At 35.4% G+C, this 18,337-nt stretch overlaps 1 protein-coding gene across 1 annotated transcript; it reads left to right on the top strand.

Moving 5' to 3' along the window:
- Nucleotides 1–995: 995 nt before the first annotated feature.
- Nucleotides 996–11,999, top strand: LOC110711829 (zinc finger CCCH domain-containing protein 24-like). Its single transcript, XM_021890258.1, has 14 exons — nucleotides 996–1,725; nucleotides 4,867–4,959; nucleotides 5,046–5,339; nucleotides 5,458–5,530; nucleotides 5,962–6,094; nucleotides 6,176–6,329; nucleotides 6,465–6,554; nucleotides 6,783–6,905; nucleotides 8,091–8,264; nucleotides 8,340–8,474; nucleotides 8,758–8,853; nucleotides 9,082–9,387; nucleotides 11,151–11,194; nucleotides 11,392–11,999. The coding sequence occupies exons 1-14, from the start codon at nucleotides 1,192–1,194 to the stop codon at nucleotides 11,633–11,635; spliced, it is 2,493 nt and encodes an 830-aa protein (XP_021745950.1). The 5' UTR covers nucleotides 996–1,191; the 3' UTR covers nucleotides 11,636–11,999.
- The last annotated feature ends 6,338 nt before the right edge of the window (nucleotides 12,000–18,337 follow it).

Below are 18,337 nucleotides of genomic sequence, written 5' to 3'. Positions count from 1 at the left end.
TACTAATATATCTTTTGGGTTCATTGACCTAATTGGAAACAACAAGGTACATCATATAGCAGTGCAGGGTACATCACAATACATAGTAGTGACATTAATATATAATAGTATTTAGATACACATGATTTCACAATGCTCAAAAGTTAACAGATAATTGAAAATGAACTCGGACAAAATGCTTCTAACAATTTGGTTTTGTAGTAAAATAAGCTCTATGCAGCCCCATAATTCCCTTGAATCCCATCTTGCTTTCTTCCCCTTTTCACCGTAGTCAGTTTGGTTTTCTTTCTTCCTAGTACATCTATTTCGACACAATCATAGATTAATTTCATTAGTTTCAATGTCCTTTAAACACAATTATGTATAAGTCGTTAATTTTGACCTTCACAAAATAAAGAAAAATAAAATTTCCACATAAAACAACAACCTTTCGTTGTCTAGTGATTAATGTTGTATATAATTAAACCATAACCCCCATTAAATTAAATATAGAAAATTTTAAACTTTATTATTCCATTCTCCATTTAATTTCTAATTAATTGATGGGTCTTAAGAAAAATTACAAAATTACACATGGGGGTAAGAAGGTAAACAAACATTTTGAGGGATATAATGGTCCGTGCACTATTCATAAGAACGATATCCTACTTTTTATAAGGTAGGGATCAATGATTAGTAATATTATTAATAAATTGTCAAGATCATGTGATATTGTTGTTAATTAGTGTTAAATGATATCGTAATAACTACATTATTAAGTTTAATTATCATTATTGGATATCTTATTGGGTACTCAATAACCGATCTGAAAATCCGGGTATCCGAATTTATCGGTTCGGATTATAGATATCACTTTTTAATGATATTGGTTATCGGTTGCCCAAACCGTTAGAGATAACAATATGGGTACCTGATCCATGCTCACCCCTACTTATACCCCACTCTGGCTACATAACTGCCCTCTATTCATATTTATGGGTTACGTTTGGAATTTCATTAGGAGAAAAAATGGTCAAAACCTTGCCAACAAAAAGGAACCAAACAATTGACGGAACAATTTTGGACGCAACACAATTATAGTTCCTGAAATAAAAAACTGTACTCTACTAGTATAGAGAGATCGACAACTCCGGTCACTAGTCAGTAGTCACTACTCACTAAACCTTAAACCCAACTCCCTGAAAACCAACTATGGCGACACCACAATCTAAAACCCCTTCAACAGACACCCTTAACCCTTCCACCACCCCAACAACTGTCGCTGAAACCACCCAACAACCCACTTCCGGCAACCCACCACCCAAGTCCCCTGAATCCTCCGTTAAGCGCAAGCGAGAGGAAGAAGATGTAGAATCAGAATCAGATGACCTAAAAAAGCCGAAACCCGCCTCGCTCCACCCCCTCCACAAAACAAGTCTTTGCTCTTACTTCCGCAGCAATTCTGGGTCTTGTAGTCATGGAGAAGAATGCCGATTTGCCCATAATGAGGAGGAGCTTCGGCCTCGGCCCGATGGCTCGTGGGACCCCACTTCGCTAAGGGTGAAGAGGAAAGAGAGTGAGGAGAAAAGGGATGCTGAAGATGATGAAGGAGATGTGGAAGAGGAGAGGAGTGCTATGATGACTGAGGTTTTGGGTGATTCTGGTGATCCTCAGCTTAGTAAGTGTTTGATTCATTTGCCTAGGAAGTGGACTTCTGACCAGTTGAAGACTTATCTTGATGAGCAGGTTTGTGGGTATCTTGTTTTTTTAGTTATTGTTTTTGATAGCGCGTGGATGTCTACTAGCTTAGTTGGTAAAAGTCTTGTAAAGGTGGTACCCGAGACTTGGGATATAATCCCGGTTATATCATTGTACTTTGTGGCTCGCTTTTTACTGAATTTGTTTTGATAGTGAAATTTGATTGAGTAGTTTTTGTTGGTGGATTGTAATGTTTCATATGGCTGTTGTTGAAAATGCCATTGAATACAAGTATGAAGCTAGGACTTTCAGTTGAATATATCAATATTGAACTGTGAATGTCTACTGTTCCTTATATGACGAGAAAAAGAACCAACTTGAAACAAAGAAAGATACCAATGATCTAGGAAGCTCATTGTTGCTAATAGGCTTAGTTCTGGTGGGTGGACTTTTTAGGGGTACCTACCTGATTTTCTGGGGCAAACCACTTAGGTTGGTTTTGCATTGATTGGGTTTTATTGTTTCTTTCAAACATGTGGATTTCCAATAGTAAAATTTTAGTAATTTAAGGGTCATTAATTTCACTAGCGGTTCATGTTTTGCCATTGCACTCTTCTGATTGTTCTCCTTGGAGAAGTAGGAGTTTATTCTACACTTGTCCTTGTTTAGATACATGTAGCTATCTTGCTGTTATATAATTTAAGTTAGGGCTCAATTGAGTAGTGTTTAAGTGTTAATAATAAAGTTGTTGTACATTGACTTCAAATGCAGTGAGCGCATGTAACAAGCCCCGCAATTTGTCCAGGCACATTGATTTTCATGTTGCTGGCCTTGCTGCATATGCAGGGTCATCTCAATGATTTCTGCTAAATAAAGAATAAACTGGCCTTATCAATTTACCGTATAAAAGCAAATGCAAATATTTAACTATCACCATTGTTAGGAAATTGTGGATGTCATGTAGCTTAGTTGATAAGACTTTTGTGAGTGATGCTCAAGGCGTGTGTTGGATCAAGTGTACATCATTTGCCCTTGTGGCTCTTTCTATAACTCAACAACAACAACAACAACAACAAAATGTGATTGTTAATTTTTGGATGGAGTATGTCAGAATATTAGAAGTACAGTAGTGAAGTGTAATCGTTAGTGGCATGATGGCTGCAACAAACCACTTAACAAGTGCAAGATGCTGTTTTCTCAACTTTGTGATTGTTGTTGCTTACCACGATTATGCTCATAGCTATACTGCCCTTTTCTCCTCCCCCCCCCCTCCTCTGGCTGCAATCCTGGAACTTTTTTAATGGAAAATTTCTAGTGAAATTTTGAAGCAGGGCACTGACATTGTGTAGTGAATAATATATTTCACAACCTCTTTACAGATGGCGTGCTATACAATGAGATGAAATTTTACTTTCATTATGTTTGAAAAACCTCTGTTTTGTTATTCCTTAACTAGAGGGGTTTTTGGGGAGTTTGGGTTATTGTGTTTATGGAGATATATACTGAAGTCCAAGTCACCTTTTATGTCACTTGGGCTTGCGATTAATACTTCTAATCTTACTAGGGTTGTCCAAAGTGGAATTTGAACTAATATGTGTCGCCTGGACTTACCATTGTGTAGAAGGTTTTGATTGACGGAAAAGGTCATTACCGTGATATCCATGAAAATCTCCAGAATTCTTCAATGCCAATCCCTCCACATAGAGAATTTGAGAAATGTGACTCTTATACCCGAGGTCAAAGTACTCGCTTCATACCATATCTTCTTTCCACCCTCTCCCTTTGTTTTTCAGTGTCTCTCATACTAATTAATGAGGTCTCAAAGATATATACTGCTATTGGTTTAAAGGTTTAATTTGTCTAAAAAAAGCTCTAAATAGGTGTATTATCTCTGTTCTATATTTCATGCCTATTAAGAACGAGAGATTGGAATTTATGCTTTTTGGATGTTAGAGATAGGAAGATCCCACTTACTGAGAAATGAATGTAAATATTCTGAAACAGACCAAAATGGAAAATGTTGAGGCTATTTGGTGCAGGAGGAAGGAAATTATAGGGATGCAAAGTTGGAGTTATTGTGCTTGAGAGTATGTGTAGTAACCTAAACCTAACTCTTAGTCCCTAATTTTTTATATTTGTTTCCTACATAAGAGTAATTCCTTTACATCACCTTTCTAAGAGGAAATGCAAAGTGTGTGTGTGTGTGTGTGTGTTGGAAGAGGGGGATTGATGCAATTAATATGTCCACCAATATCGGTCTAGTGTCCAATCAAACAATGTTGTGTCCACAGTTTTAACAAATAAAGGTGTTTTGTGTAGAAAAGTCCTCATAGTCTCATTTTCTTACTATAAGTAATGATGATTTTCTTGCCTTTTGGGTTTCGCACAAATTTTTATTTTTGGTTATATGGGCTCGGTAAATAAGGGTCTTGGGTCGTGAAATTAGAGTTCATGACCCACTTTTTCTGGGTCGGGTTGGTTTTTAATGGGTTTATTTAAAAGAATTTTTATTTATTTATTTACTTATTTGCTTTAGTGCTCTGTTACGCACTTACGTGAGTGCGTAAGTGAGGCTAGTAAGTCCTACATAAGAGTAATTCCTTTACATCACCTTTCTAAGAGGAAATGCAAAAGTACATATTGTGAGGCTAGTAAGTCTACACCACGGCAAAAGGGAGTTTCTCACCAGCCAACTTCTTAGTTTATATAATTGCGCATCAATCCCCCTCTTCGATATATATATATATATATATATATATATATATATATGTTCAGACCTGCTTTGTTCCGATTGAGTTGACCTCTTTGTCATAGCGCTGATCAATAAGCTTCTTAGATATATACTACCTCCTTTTTTTAGTTGATGCGTATTCCTTTTTGGGAAGTTTTTTATTTATTTGACACGTATCCCTTTTTGGGAAGTCTAATTTAGTTGACCCCACTACAAACTTGATTAAATAAGCTTTGCACATGGTCTACCCACTCACTTTAACATTCTTTCTCTTCTCCTTAAATTGTGTGCCTAAATTGAACATGTCATCTAAAAGGAAACAGAGGAAGTAACATTTAATTTTTGTTATCATCTTTTCTAAAAAGCAAACTAGTTGTGTAGTTCTTTTGTTTTGCAGTGTCTCTTTTGACAGATGGACACGTTATACTAAATTTGTACATTGTTGCTTACATTTCTAGGGGGTCGTCTTCAAACTAGCTAAGAAGAAAAAAGGTATGTCAGTTGGGTTTCTGACATTTGAAGCAGCTGAACAAGTTAAAAGTGCAACAGAGGTATTCATATTTGTGATAGGATAGACCAGTGATGGAGCTGTTTCAGAACTTAAGTTTATTTCTAACTCACAATCTGATTGCTTTAGCTATTGGGAGGAAAATCTATTGGCAAGGAGAAACTAAAGATTGGGGATGTCATTCCACGATCTTATGATGAAAAGATAAAATCAGCCCAAAAGAGGTATCAAAGTGGAATGCCTGGAGTAGCTGATGAAACAGAGGCTACTTTGGCTTCAAATGGTACTGAAGATGGTGAAGGGAATAGTTCGACTTCAAGGGTAAAGAGTGTACGTGATGCAGTGACTCCCCTTGCTCACCTATCATATGCAGAGCAACTAGAGCAAAAAAAGAACTCTCTGACGCAAATGCTCAAAAAACTTGTTAGTTGTTTTATCCTTCTTTTTCAACTAATATGTATGTCTCTTTTGTTGCTTTTATGATCTTAGGAATGTCAAGATTTCATGAGTGAAGCATTGATGGACTTATCTTATATTGCAGACTAGAAATGCACGTAAAGCATGCCCAAAAGATCTTCAACTACCTGAGTGGGTTGTTAAATCCAGAGAAATAGGTAATTCCACTTGTCATATTAAAAAAAAATTCTTTTATTTGCATTACCCCTTGCTTTTTCCTTGGCTACTATATGCTTTTAAGCAGGCATGGTTATATTTAGCAGAGCAGTCCATCCCCTTATGTTTCTCATCTGTAATACTTCCACCATCCCTCAAAGATCAACCCCCCCCCCCCCCCCCCTCTTTTTTTTTCCAATCCGTCCCTCAAAGATTGCCCCATGCAATTTTTGGTATGTGGTCTTCACACATCTTTCCTCAATACAATAGTAATAAATATAGGTTAATGACAAACCTACCAGCTCACTTGCTTTTATTCTGCCTAACTCTTAAAAAAAGCATTTGGGACAATCTTTGGAGGACAGAGGGAGTATTATTTTCATGATATTACTTATTGGATTTACAATGCTACTTCTCCACTTTTATGTACTAGGTGGACTTCCATGCAAACTAGAGGGGATAATTGAGTCACCACTTATAAATGGGTATCGTAACAAGTGTGAGTTTTCTGTTGGCCTTTCAGTACAAGGGAAACCTACTGTGGGTTTTATGCTTGGAAATTTCAGGTAAGATCTAGTTCCATAAATTTATGGGTCCCTTGGATCTGAACAAGATTTTAATTAAACTTTACATCTCTGTCTTTGCAGAGAGGGCGTGACAGCTGTTGAGGAGCCTACAAACTGCCTGAATGTTTCTAAAATTGCATGCAATTATGCCTCGGTCTTTCAGGAATTCTTGCGGGATTCGGCTTTACCTATTTGGAACAGATTCAACAATAGTGGCTTCTGGCGTCAATTGACTGTCAGTTATCTCTTTTTTAGACTTGGTGGTTTTGCTCATATTGATTATTGAGTCCTTGTTTCCAATGCATTGAAAAGAACCATTGAATGCGAACCTTTGTATGTTTTGTTGGATGTATCTTTCTCTCATCAACAGGTTCGGGAAGGCCGGAATCCACAGAAAAATGTTGAGCTGGAGATTGAAAATCACGAGGCTAATATTACAGAGGTCATGCTTATTGTTCAGGTCTAATTCTCGTACTATAATGTCTTTCTTTGGTATTCTGAGTTGGTATAACTTGTTAATTGTTCCAATGAACTGGTGAAAGGAGTCTTAGCAACTGATTGGTGACTTGTTGGCGGTTGATATTGACCTTCAGCACCAAAATTTTCTCGTGCATAAAGAAGTAAATTCTATCATTACTTGTGTAGTGACCAAATTATTAACATTTTCATAACCATTTTTGTCTTTTAGGTTTCGACAGAGGGCTGTGATGATGATCTCGTGAATAGTGAACTCGAGAAATTGACTCAAGCATTTGTCAATGGTGCTGCTTCAACATCTCCACCTTTGCCTCTGACTGTATTAGCTCTGCAGGTTAGTACTGAGTTCTCATTCATTTTTATTTTGCATATGGAAGGATACTCCATCAATCCCAAAATAGAGTCCCTATTTGATCTTTTGTGGTCAAAGTTTGATTGATTTGACTATTAATTTGTCTAAATTTTATGCGATTAACAGTATAAAAGTAGAAAGTAGAAAAGCTTGACAATATTTGAGCTTTAAGGGCCCACAAAGTCAAGTAGGAAGTTTATTTTGTGAGAAAAGGAGTATTTAAATTTGCATAATCAATCTATCTATTGTGTGAAGTGGGCTATGTAATTGTTATTCATCTATTCTTACTCCTTTATCATGAGTCAAATAAAGAAACCATTCTAGTAGCTTCACCGAGTTAATGTTACTTCCTCCATTCTACAAATATTGTACTATAAGTGCACAATTATTAAGGTTAAGAGAGAGACAATAGAGGGACCGTTGTGATGAGGAGAGTGATAGAGAGAAACATTTGCCATATAAGGTAATGATGCAATAACTTTGCAACTTTCCAAAAGGAAAGTGTTGTAATTTTGAAGACCGAAGAAGTATGATATATTGATATAAGCCTCTTGGCTAAATTCATACTCGTATGTTACTCCTATTTTTGAAGCATCATGGAAACTTTGAAAGATGTTTAGCATCAGTATGATTCCTGGTTTGTATGAACACCTTACTATTAGCTACTGACCTATGCTTTGTGTAATATTGTTCCTGCAACTGTTTTGTATTGCTAATTCTTGGAAACCTTTTTTAAGGTTTGGTTTGTAGGCCTACTGACCTAGGTCTCTGTAATATGTTATCTGAGAATTTAATTTTATTTTTTATTTTTTTGATGGGTATGGTGATTCCTCCTTGAGTCTGATTCTCTATAACGTTGAGTTCTAGATGCATGTGAGGACTTTAGAAGGATGATTGAAATCCACTTGTAGAATTCATGCATTCTGCATTTTAAATATTTTATGCTTATTTATTTATTTATGAAGTAGTTGTTTTGGATCAAGAGTCTATTATAACTGGCCTCTTTGTACTGAAAAAGGTATGGCTATGATGAATAATTACATATCTCTCCAAGCATATCCTTGGCAAAACCCACTGTTGAGGCATTGGAGTAATGATGGTATGGTGCATAGTATTGTGCACTCTCAGAAGAAACCTTTGAATTTGATTTGTTCCCACCTTTTTCAGGATCACAAAGGCATATCCAATGTAGCTCCTGCTGATGCTCCATTGCGTCCACTACCTATACATACAGCTCAATCTGGTTCTGAGACAGAAGTGATCATGGCTACCAATGAATCCAGGATTCATGATTACATTGGCAATCTTCGGTTCTCTATATCACCTACTGCATTCTTTCAGGTTTAGATCTCTTGCTGCTGTTAAATTTTATTATGTGGATGATTTGTTTGACAATAGCTATGAACTGATTTACAGGTTAACACTCTAGCTGCAGAGAAGCTATATTCTCTTGCAGGAGACTGGGCTGGTCTAGGTCCGGATACTTTACTATTTGATGTATGTTGTGGGACTGGCACAATCGGCCTGACATTAGCCAACCGTGTTGGTATGGTAATACTGTGAATCTTAACTTCTTTCATTTTGTCTCCAATATCATGTTAGAATTCAGCTTTAGGCACTGTAGGTTCCTAATAGATGGCCTGACATAGCTGATGCTATTGATATGTATCCTGTACCTTTTTTAAACCTTACCTGGTGAAATACCTGTTAATAATTTTCACAATACTTTCTGCTGCCCAGCAGTTTTCCATGTAATTTCTTGTCTTATATATTCAATTTTAGTAATGGCGTTATTGGATTTCCACCCTCTTAAGAAACTGTGATCCATTTTCAGGTAGTTGGTATTGAGATGAATGCTTCTGCTGTATCCGATGCACAAAGGAATGCTGAGATTAATGCCATTACCAACTGTAAATTCATCTGTGCAAAGGTTGGATCTCAATCCTTCTTGATGTATGGGTTGTATGGCAGTCAAATGCTATGCTTAATTGTTTGGTTATATGTAAGACTGTAAGTTATCAAGTTCTTTAGTTTGTAATGCCTATTCTGGTAGCAATGCCAGTTAATATTCAACAACTTTTAGCTATTGAAAATGTTATCCTATGCCTTGGGTAACTAGTTTTTGCTCATTTTGTCTGTGTTTTTGTTGTTATATCAGGCTGAGGATGTCATGGGGTCTCTACTGAGAGAATACTTGGATGATACTTCAAATCCTTTGGATGGTGACGAAAAAGAAAATGGCGCAGCAGAAAGTCAATCTGTATCATTGAATGAAGCAGACCCTGAGGATTGTTCGAATGAAGTGAATGTGGATACTAACCATGCATGTGGTTCTGATAAAGGAGAGCAGGATCTGCAGAGCAATCTTAAGGACAGTAACACTAAAGATGGGAGTGCCTTGAAGCAACACTTTAAAAATGTTGTTGCAATTGTTGATCCTCCACGCTCTGGACTTCACCCGGTTGTAAGTGTCATTGTCCTCGTTTTTCTTGTGTATCTTGCCTTAACTTGCAAATTTCGGAAACTATTTTTCTGCTGTCTTCTGTGTCTTTATTCTGTTAGCCACCATATCGTTGTATGTTGCATCATGGTATCTTTTTCATTTGAGATAAACATTGAAATGTCCCAAGTTTATAGTTACAATGGACCACTGGTCCCTTGTGATTGCATCTCCATTCAAATTTTATACTGCCTCCGTTTCACATTTTTTGCAACTTTGGAGTTGACACGGACTCCTAGGCAAAAAATGAGAAATGGAGATTAAGAAAAGGGAGGAGCATGTGATTAAGGAAGGAGAGAGAAATTGGGGATAGATTAATAATTAATCACCCTCCATGGCACCCGCTACACAAGTACACAGGCCACCCCTTGACGCACAACCACTTCGCATCACCACCCAGTACCAGTCGCCAACACCAGCCTCATGGGCACCGCCAACCACCACACACCCACCCCGTAGCCACCACACACCCAAAACCTAAAACCCACCTCGTAGCCACCACACACCCACAAAAACCCGAAACCATCTACCCACCCTGCCGAAACTGACCCGACAACCACCACAAAACCATCCCGTAACACACCCATAGAAACTCAAATCATTTACCCTAGCCAACCAAAAATCATCCCACACCCTCTAAAACCACCTACCCACTGACCACCTCTAGCACCCCCAACCCTCATTGAAAAACCCACCGACCCACCTCACCCTTAATTCAGTCGTAAATATCGGTTCAACCACCACCATATAGCACGAAATTTCCGTCACCATTGTCCACACGTAGATCTCCACCACCGGGTGGTTTGTCTTCATGGGAAGAGAGAAGAGAGAAGAGAAAGAGTATGATTGAAGGATAGAGTAAGAAATTGGGGAATTGAAGAACTTCAAGAATTGGGTTTGAATACTGGAAAAATTTGATGATAGCTGGATGTTGGTTCGTGAATTGATTTGGTTGGGTGGGGGAATGAATTAGATTTGGGGGAAATAATTAAAATAATTAAGTTATATTAGTATTTTATTAAGTTTTGTTTTAAGTAATTAATTGAGTTTATGAAAATTTTAGTAAGGGTGTTTTAGTAATTTCATTTTAAAAATTTTACTAAAACTGGAAAATTTTGGAAAGTTGCAAAAAATGGGTAGCGGACGTTTTTGGTAAAAGTTGCAAAAAATGTGAAACGGAGGTAGTAATAAATCTTGATTTCACAAGTCAGATTATCCTCGCGTAATCTATTTGCTTTCTTACTTCCTCCGTTCCTTAATAGATGACACGTTGCTTTTATCACGTTTGCCAATGCAGAATTTTCACGAGTTATATCTCCCATTATCAACATTGTAAAATTATAAAAAGTGGATATTAATAAAATATACATTAAGACGATTCAAACAAGATCTCACAGGGATTATGTTTTATCGTAGCTAGATCACAAAAGCTAGTCAAAGTGTTGTTTGTGAATAGTGCAAAAGTCAAACTGTGTCATCTATTAAGGAACGGAGGAAGTATGTCATATTTCCTCCCACTGTTACACTTCAAGTAGCTGCCTTTGGCCTCTCTTCTATAATATTTGGAATGAATTTCTGACGAATGGTTTAGAACTTTATGGTTGCTGTGAGTAACATTTACGCTTTGTCTCTCATCTGCTTGTTGAAAAAGTGTCATGGATTATTTCTTCAATCATAGTATCCATTGGAAACGAGCTGTATGTTCTAATTGTATTTTATTGGAGTAGGTTCTAAAAGCTCTGAGAACTCATCCGTGTCTGAAGAGGCTTGTGTAAGTCCCTTGCTTTTCTGTACTTGTTTTATTCCATTGGTCCTGTATTGTCTAAATTGCCAGCTTGATGGAAGAACTTTATTTTATAAAAAAAAAAAAAAAAAAAAAAAAAACAAAAAACTTTAGAAAGTAAAGTTGATGGGAAATTCGACAACTTTACAGAAATCGGGACATCTAATGTTTATTTCCGTCTGCAGATACATTTCCTGTAATCCTGAAACACTGGTGGCAAATGCTATTGAACTATGCACACCGTCCTCAGAAATAGCTGAGAAAGGCCGCAAAGGCCAGGGATGGAGGAACATGAGCAATGCTGGTTTGGCTCGTCATAGACTAAAGTCCATGCCGAAGTCCGAGCCATTTCAACCTGTGAAGGCAATGGCGGTTGATCTCTTTCCTCATACGCCGCATTGTGAATTGGTAATGTTGTTAGAGAGGTGAACGCCTAACTTGTGATCATAGTCTCTCTCATAGCTTGTTTCCAATACAATTTTGATGGCAAGGTCAATTTTTTATTTTATTTATTTCCTCTTTGTATACATATATCTTAACAGTATGAGTACTTGGGGAATTTGACGAGAATATTACTACCATGCACTCATGCCGGTAGCCTTTTTTTGTGGTAAATTGTACTGTAATGTTGATACCTTGATATCTCTTGCAGCTATAACTTTTTTTTTTTTTTTTCAATTTTTTTCTTGTAGTCTAGTTTTAGCAGTTCAAGACTTCTATTGCAGTACCTAGGTTAGATCTTGTGCCACGCACGGTAGTTTTTAGTATTATTATCAATTTAGCACTATTTTAATTAGTGTAAAAAAATTGTGCAAAAATAGTGTGATCTAAACTTCTAAATATTTACTAAAATGAAACATAATCATTAAAAAAACCGATTAGCTAAATATGTATTTAAGAGCTATCCAATCAATCATATGCTTATTTTTATGTATTTGGAGTGGTACTGTTATAGCACTTCCTCCGGTCTAATATTATAGCAACAACTGGACTTTTGCACTATTCATTATTTTGTTTGACCATATAATATGATTTGTACGTTAAGCAAAATAAATTATGTGAGATTTTGTTAGTTTCGTCTCATAAAATATTTTCATAATATCAACTTTTTATAGTTTTAGTCTTATACAATTATAGATATTTATCATATAAAATGTGTTTTGGGATGCGTAATTTCATCCTTGTTGCAATATTATTGGAACGGAGGAAGTATTACTTTTCTTGTTAATTAAATGAAAATTTTAAAGTTGTGCATTTAACCCAGCAATTAAATAGAGATGTCAATAGAGCGGGGCGGGGTGGATGTTGGCCTTTACATCCCCACTTAATATTTTCATCCCCATCCCCACAGTGGGTCCAAAATTCATCCCCACCCCCGCCCCAACAGGTACAATTCAAAACACCCCGCCCCACCCCCACTTGGATATCCACCCCCACCTAATCCCCACCCAAAACCCACCTAATCCCCGTCTTCCAAATACACAATCCTACATAATTAATATGGATTAAAATAATAATAATAATAATAATAATAATAATAATTGTTAATATTACACACTTTTTTTGTTTATAATATAAGTGTATTACAAAGTATTATATTTATTATTTTATTTTACATAATTATTTTATAAAATAATATAAAAGTATATAATTTTGGTTTTAAAAATATATAGATGTGGGTATGGGGTGGGGCAAGTATGTATGAAGTGGGGCGGGGATGGGGCGGGTACATCCTAATATCCACTCCCGTAACATCACTAGGCTATGGCGGGTATGGTTTTATCCCCATCCCCGCCCCACCAACCGCCAAATCGAGACCCATCCCCGCACCATTGGGGTGCGGGTGGGGGGGGGAATGGGGCAGGTCTCCTACTTGACCCGCCCTACTGACATCATCCCTACGATTAAATTTTCACACTTTAAAATCATTGTACTATTTTATCTAAAACCATACAACCAAAAATATTAGGGATATTCTATTTGGTGGTCTCATGGTTTCAAAAATTCCACATGGAAGACAAACTTTTTTTTTAGTCTCTGTAGTGACCTCGTGGTTTTGCATATTTGATTATAGTGACCTTTTTTAGGTTTATGGCTAACCTTTTTAGTTAAAATGGTTAACCTTTGATTTTTTTATTTTATTTAAATTATATTTTAAAATAATAAAATTAAAAAAAAACAAAAAAAACAAAAAAATTCCCAGCCACCTATTCCCACCCCTAGCCTCGCCGGAAACCTTGCCGCCGCCGGCTGCTGCTACTCCCCCTCCCCTTGCACCGGTTTCTCCCCTCCCCCAACGCCGGTTTTCCGCCTCCCCCAACGCCGGTGATGAGACTCACCTTCCTCCCCTCCTTTTCCACTGGCAACCACCACTCGAATCTCCTTCCGGCAACCACCAACCACGCATCCTAACCCTATCTCTAACCTAAAACCCCACGAAATCAGCCCACCACGGCCCTTCCCCAGCCACAAAATCAGCCCTATCACTTTCCTCCACCCCGGAAACAACACCCCTCGCTGTTTCGAGATGGAGGAAAAGGAGATAGGCTGGTTTCGTGGCTAGGGAAGGACCGCGGTGGTTTCGGGCTACCGATGCAGCCGGTGGGTGACTGCGTCGGGGTAAGGGTGAAGAGAGGGGGTGTGTCAGCTGGCGAGGCAGGCAGGTCGCCGGCAATCTAGGGAGAATTTTGGGCAGTTAAGGTGAGGGGAGGGGTTGGTTGGCCGGTGATCTGGTGGTGGTGGTTTTTGTTTTTTTTTTTAATTTTATTATTTTAAAATATAATTTAAATAATTTTTTAATAAAAAAAAATCAAAGGTTAACCATTTTAACTAAAAAGGTTAGCCATAAACCTAAAAAAGGTCACTATAATCAAATATGCAAAACCATGAGGTCACTACAGAGACTAAAAAAAAAGTTTGTCTTCCATGTGGAATTTTTGAAACCACGAGACCACCAAATAGAATATCCCAAAATATTATTACATGTCTTTGCAGCAAAGTATTTTTTTTTTATTCAACTTTTCTCTTGTATGAACTTTATTTAAATATTTTTTTATTCTTTCGAATGAAATTAAAGATTTAGACTATAACATAATTTCTACATTAAGTTATTTAAATTTTAGTCAATTTTATTTATTTATTTATTTATTTATTTTACCTTATAACTCCACTTAAAAAAGGTTTCTCCAAAAAAAATTAAAGAAAAAAATAAAATAAAGACACACCTTGAGATGACATGTGTCATTACTAGTGTGTCTTTTAGTATATAGTTATAGTTATTATTGAATGATGACTAGATATGGAAATTGAACTCATATCAATGAATTAAGTAATGCAAAATATATTAATATTATTACTCCGTAATAGGGTCTTTTTAATGGAAAATTTGTCAAAAATAAGCCAACCTTTATGTGATTAGCTCAAAATAAGTCAAACTTTTAACTCATAATAAATTAATGTTTAAGAGGTATTTATTTTAAATAGGTCAAATGACCTACAACCTATCATACAAGTCATTTTCTTTCATTCTTTTAATTAAAATTATTTATTTTACTTAATTACTAAAATAAATTTAAAAAAATACTCAGGCCACCTCTACTATTGACCACATCCCGCGTCGGCCACTACACCCACCCAAAGAAAACCACCACCCAAAATTCGTAAAGTAGAAATAGAGAGAGGGAAGGACAGAGGCGGCGGTGGAGGGGAGAGAAAGAAAGTGATCTGATCGGCGGTGGGAGGGGAGAGAAAGAAAGTGACCGGCGATGGGTGGGGCTGATCGGCGGTGGCTAGTAGGTGAATGTGGTCGGTGTGGGTTGGGGCTGTTTTTCGTTGGGGGAGCTGAGGGATTTTTCTTGATTTTTTTAAAATTAATTTAAAATTTAAAATGAACCAATCATTTAATAACACATGGCATACTTAACCTAAATAACCAGTTACCTTCATAATCAACAGGTTATGAACTAATCCCTCCGTTTCATAATTATTGTAACATTTTTCTTTTACATATAAGTATACGTGTTTCATAATTATTGCAACACCTCATATTTGGAAAAGACCTACCATTATTTTGTTATTTCGTATTTCTCTTTCCCGCACTTTTACAAATATACTATTATCTCTCATACGAACCCTATTTACATTACCTTTTTATTATTTTTCTGTCCTACTTACTATAATTTATATTATAAAAAAATCCTTTTTTGGTCCACCCCTATAATTATCCTAAAACTTTGTGCATACCCTATTGTTGCGATTATTATGAAACGAAAGGAATACTAATTATTAAATATAAGACTACGATCCATTTTTCGCCCTCTTTGATAGGAACATAATAGGGAAAGTTATGTATGCCCTACTTGATGGTTTATAAGAAGGCAAAATTCAAGTCACCCTCTTTTCTAGAACAAAGTCGCCCTCCTTGAGCTATTTTCTTGTAGTGCCTATTTTTCCTTTTTATGTTGCTAATGACTGAAAAAGTTTTTCAAAAATGGCTAGTTATAGCACGCGCACATTAACCACCCTAATATGGTAGAAATCTTTTCATAGTAGGTTTTTCTCCCTTAAGCTTAGTTGCTTGCTTAATAGTCTTCAATGCTGTTAATTGTGTGGGTAATTACATACTAGTTAGCGGTACGATTATCAACTTATTTACATTTGCTCCTGAGAAACTTAAAAGCTAATGTTTTATGATTAACATTTTATGCTAAAATCAATTTAAAATTGTAAAGACTTTGGTGCAATTATAAAAATTATAATTCCATATATGGTAGGAAATGTCCAACGCTAGTTGATTATAAGTGGAAACTCCAGTCATCTTGGAGAGGGATTAGTAAAGCAACTTTTCTGATTCTATTAGAGAAGAAATTAAAAAGCTTTCCATTATACGTACAACTTTTTTTTTTGTTACAACTCATACTTGGGCTATAATGATAAATAAAGTCTAGTAAAGCAACTTTTTCTTTCTAGTATAAGAAATTAAATTTGTATAAGCAACTTTCGTACGTATTATCCTCAAAACTCACTCTAGTATTTTTTTTTTTTGACGATGTAATATTTACCGTTTGTCTTTATAAAAAGTAAGGCCTTATTATATTCACCTTATTTTAAGTATTTCAAATCTCTTAAGTTCATACGAAGTATAAGATAAATTAAGAAAACATATATTTTTGAAAAGGGTTGATAAGGGTTATATTTAAGTTTAAATTACAAATAAAATACATTTTATTAAGTTCAGATAAATTCATATAAGATAAAATAATTTTAAGTAAGGGAAATCAGGTAAAATGGTGACAATAAGTCTTGTATAAGGCTAATTTACGTTAATTTTATTGAAAAACGGTCAATATGAGTGTAACTTTAACCCCTTTAAGGGTAACTTTTAATTTGTGATAGGTTTAATTTATTTTAATGTGTAATTTATGATAAATATGTGTTATAAAAACTAATATTATTAATCTAAATATATTATAAGTGTTTTTCTAAAAGTAAAATTTATGTTAGAAAAATGGTAACTTTTATAGTATGCTCCCTCCATTTTTAAAAATATTTGTTCCATTTCTCCATGCACGGAGTTTTAGAAGAAATTGGAGAAAGTAATAAAATATGGAGGTAATGGGGTAGGTGAAAGAATAAAAATTACTTCCTCCGTTCTTTTTTTATCGCATCACTTACTACTTTAGGAAGTTTACTTATTATTGCATCATTTCCTTTTTAGGATAAAAAATATTTATGTTCACACTGCAAATACCCAACATACCCTTACTTTTTCACACTTACTTTTTATTTTATCTTACATTACATGGACAATTTTGTATTTTTACGTTTCTCTCTCTTACTTTTTCCCACTACCAAATTTTGCCTCCAAAACCCCTATGATGCAATAAAAAAACGGAGGAAGTATAAAAAGTAAAAGTAGTTGAGAGAATTGGAGGAGAGAGAATATGAAATTAATAAAATATGATTTATGTTGGGTTCACTAGTTGAGAGAAATGAATTAAATATTGTAAAAACCTTTCCAATAAGAAAATGAAGCAAGTATTTTAAACAGCCAGAAATGGAAAGTAGAGCAAGTATTTAAAAATGGAGGGAGTATAAGGATAACTTTATACTACGTATATTTTTAGGGTAATTTTAACCCATCTTACAATAACTTAATGTAAATCTGCCTTAAATAATAAGAATTTGTGGAAATGGTGAATAGAACACACCAATAGTTACACATATATAGATAAAAAAATCCATAAAAAAATCCTATCACTACTTTGAAAAAAAAAACGATTTTTTTCTAGATAAGTATTCTCTTTGTCTCAAATTAGCTATTCAATCTGTTTATTACCACAAACAGGAAATAACAATCTGTTTATTACAAGAAAGTACATTATAAGAGATCTGGTTGCATTGGCATGTATTTTAAAAAATATTCACTTTTTTGATAATTTTATGGAAAGGCAGTCACAAATTATTGATAAGACCAACCTTTATTTATTGACTTATTATTGTAAGATTTGTAACACGGGTTAAATTTAAACACCGTGTAACTAGCTACACCGTTTTAAATATACATTATCATAACAACTCAATTCTTTGGCTGACACTGACAGATTAGTAAAGCAACTTTTCTCAATTTCTAAAATAAAAAATTTATAAGATTTAATTATATTGTAACAACTCAATATACTACGTATATTTGGCCGACAATGAGATAGACTCATACACTAAAAAGAACAATTTAAAGCCAGTTTGTTATCACTTAAATGTATGGATTTGTGGCTTTATTATCAAATGGAGATTAGGTCGTTTGGATATGATTACACTTACACTAATGCTAAAAATGGACTAGTAAGTAGTGTAAGATGGGAGAATTAAAAATGGACTAGTAAGTAGTGTAAGATGGGAGAATTCTCCTTGGAGGCATATTATTGATATGTGCCAATATATATATCCTTTGGGTATTAGGGTTTACAATCATACAAAGCTAATTATGGACACTAAAATATTTACATATTTATATTGTCTAACACACCCCCGCAGTCGAATCGGGAGGAGGACAAATGGATAGATTGGAGCGAAAGTCCCTGAATAAGGGAATAGGAAGTCCCTTTGTGAAAATATTTGCATACTGATAGGAGG

Source organism: Chenopodium quinoa, unplaced genomic scaffold, assembly GCF_001683475.1.
Source record: "Chenopodium quinoa cultivar QQ74 unplaced genomic scaffold, ASM168347v1, whole genome shotgun sequence".
In the NCBI taxonomy this organism is placed as follows: Eukaryota; Viridiplantae; Streptophyta; class Magnoliopsida; order Caryophyllales; family Amaranthaceae; genus Chenopodium; species Chenopodium quinoa.
This window is presented reverse-complemented; position numbering and strand designations above follow the sequence as displayed.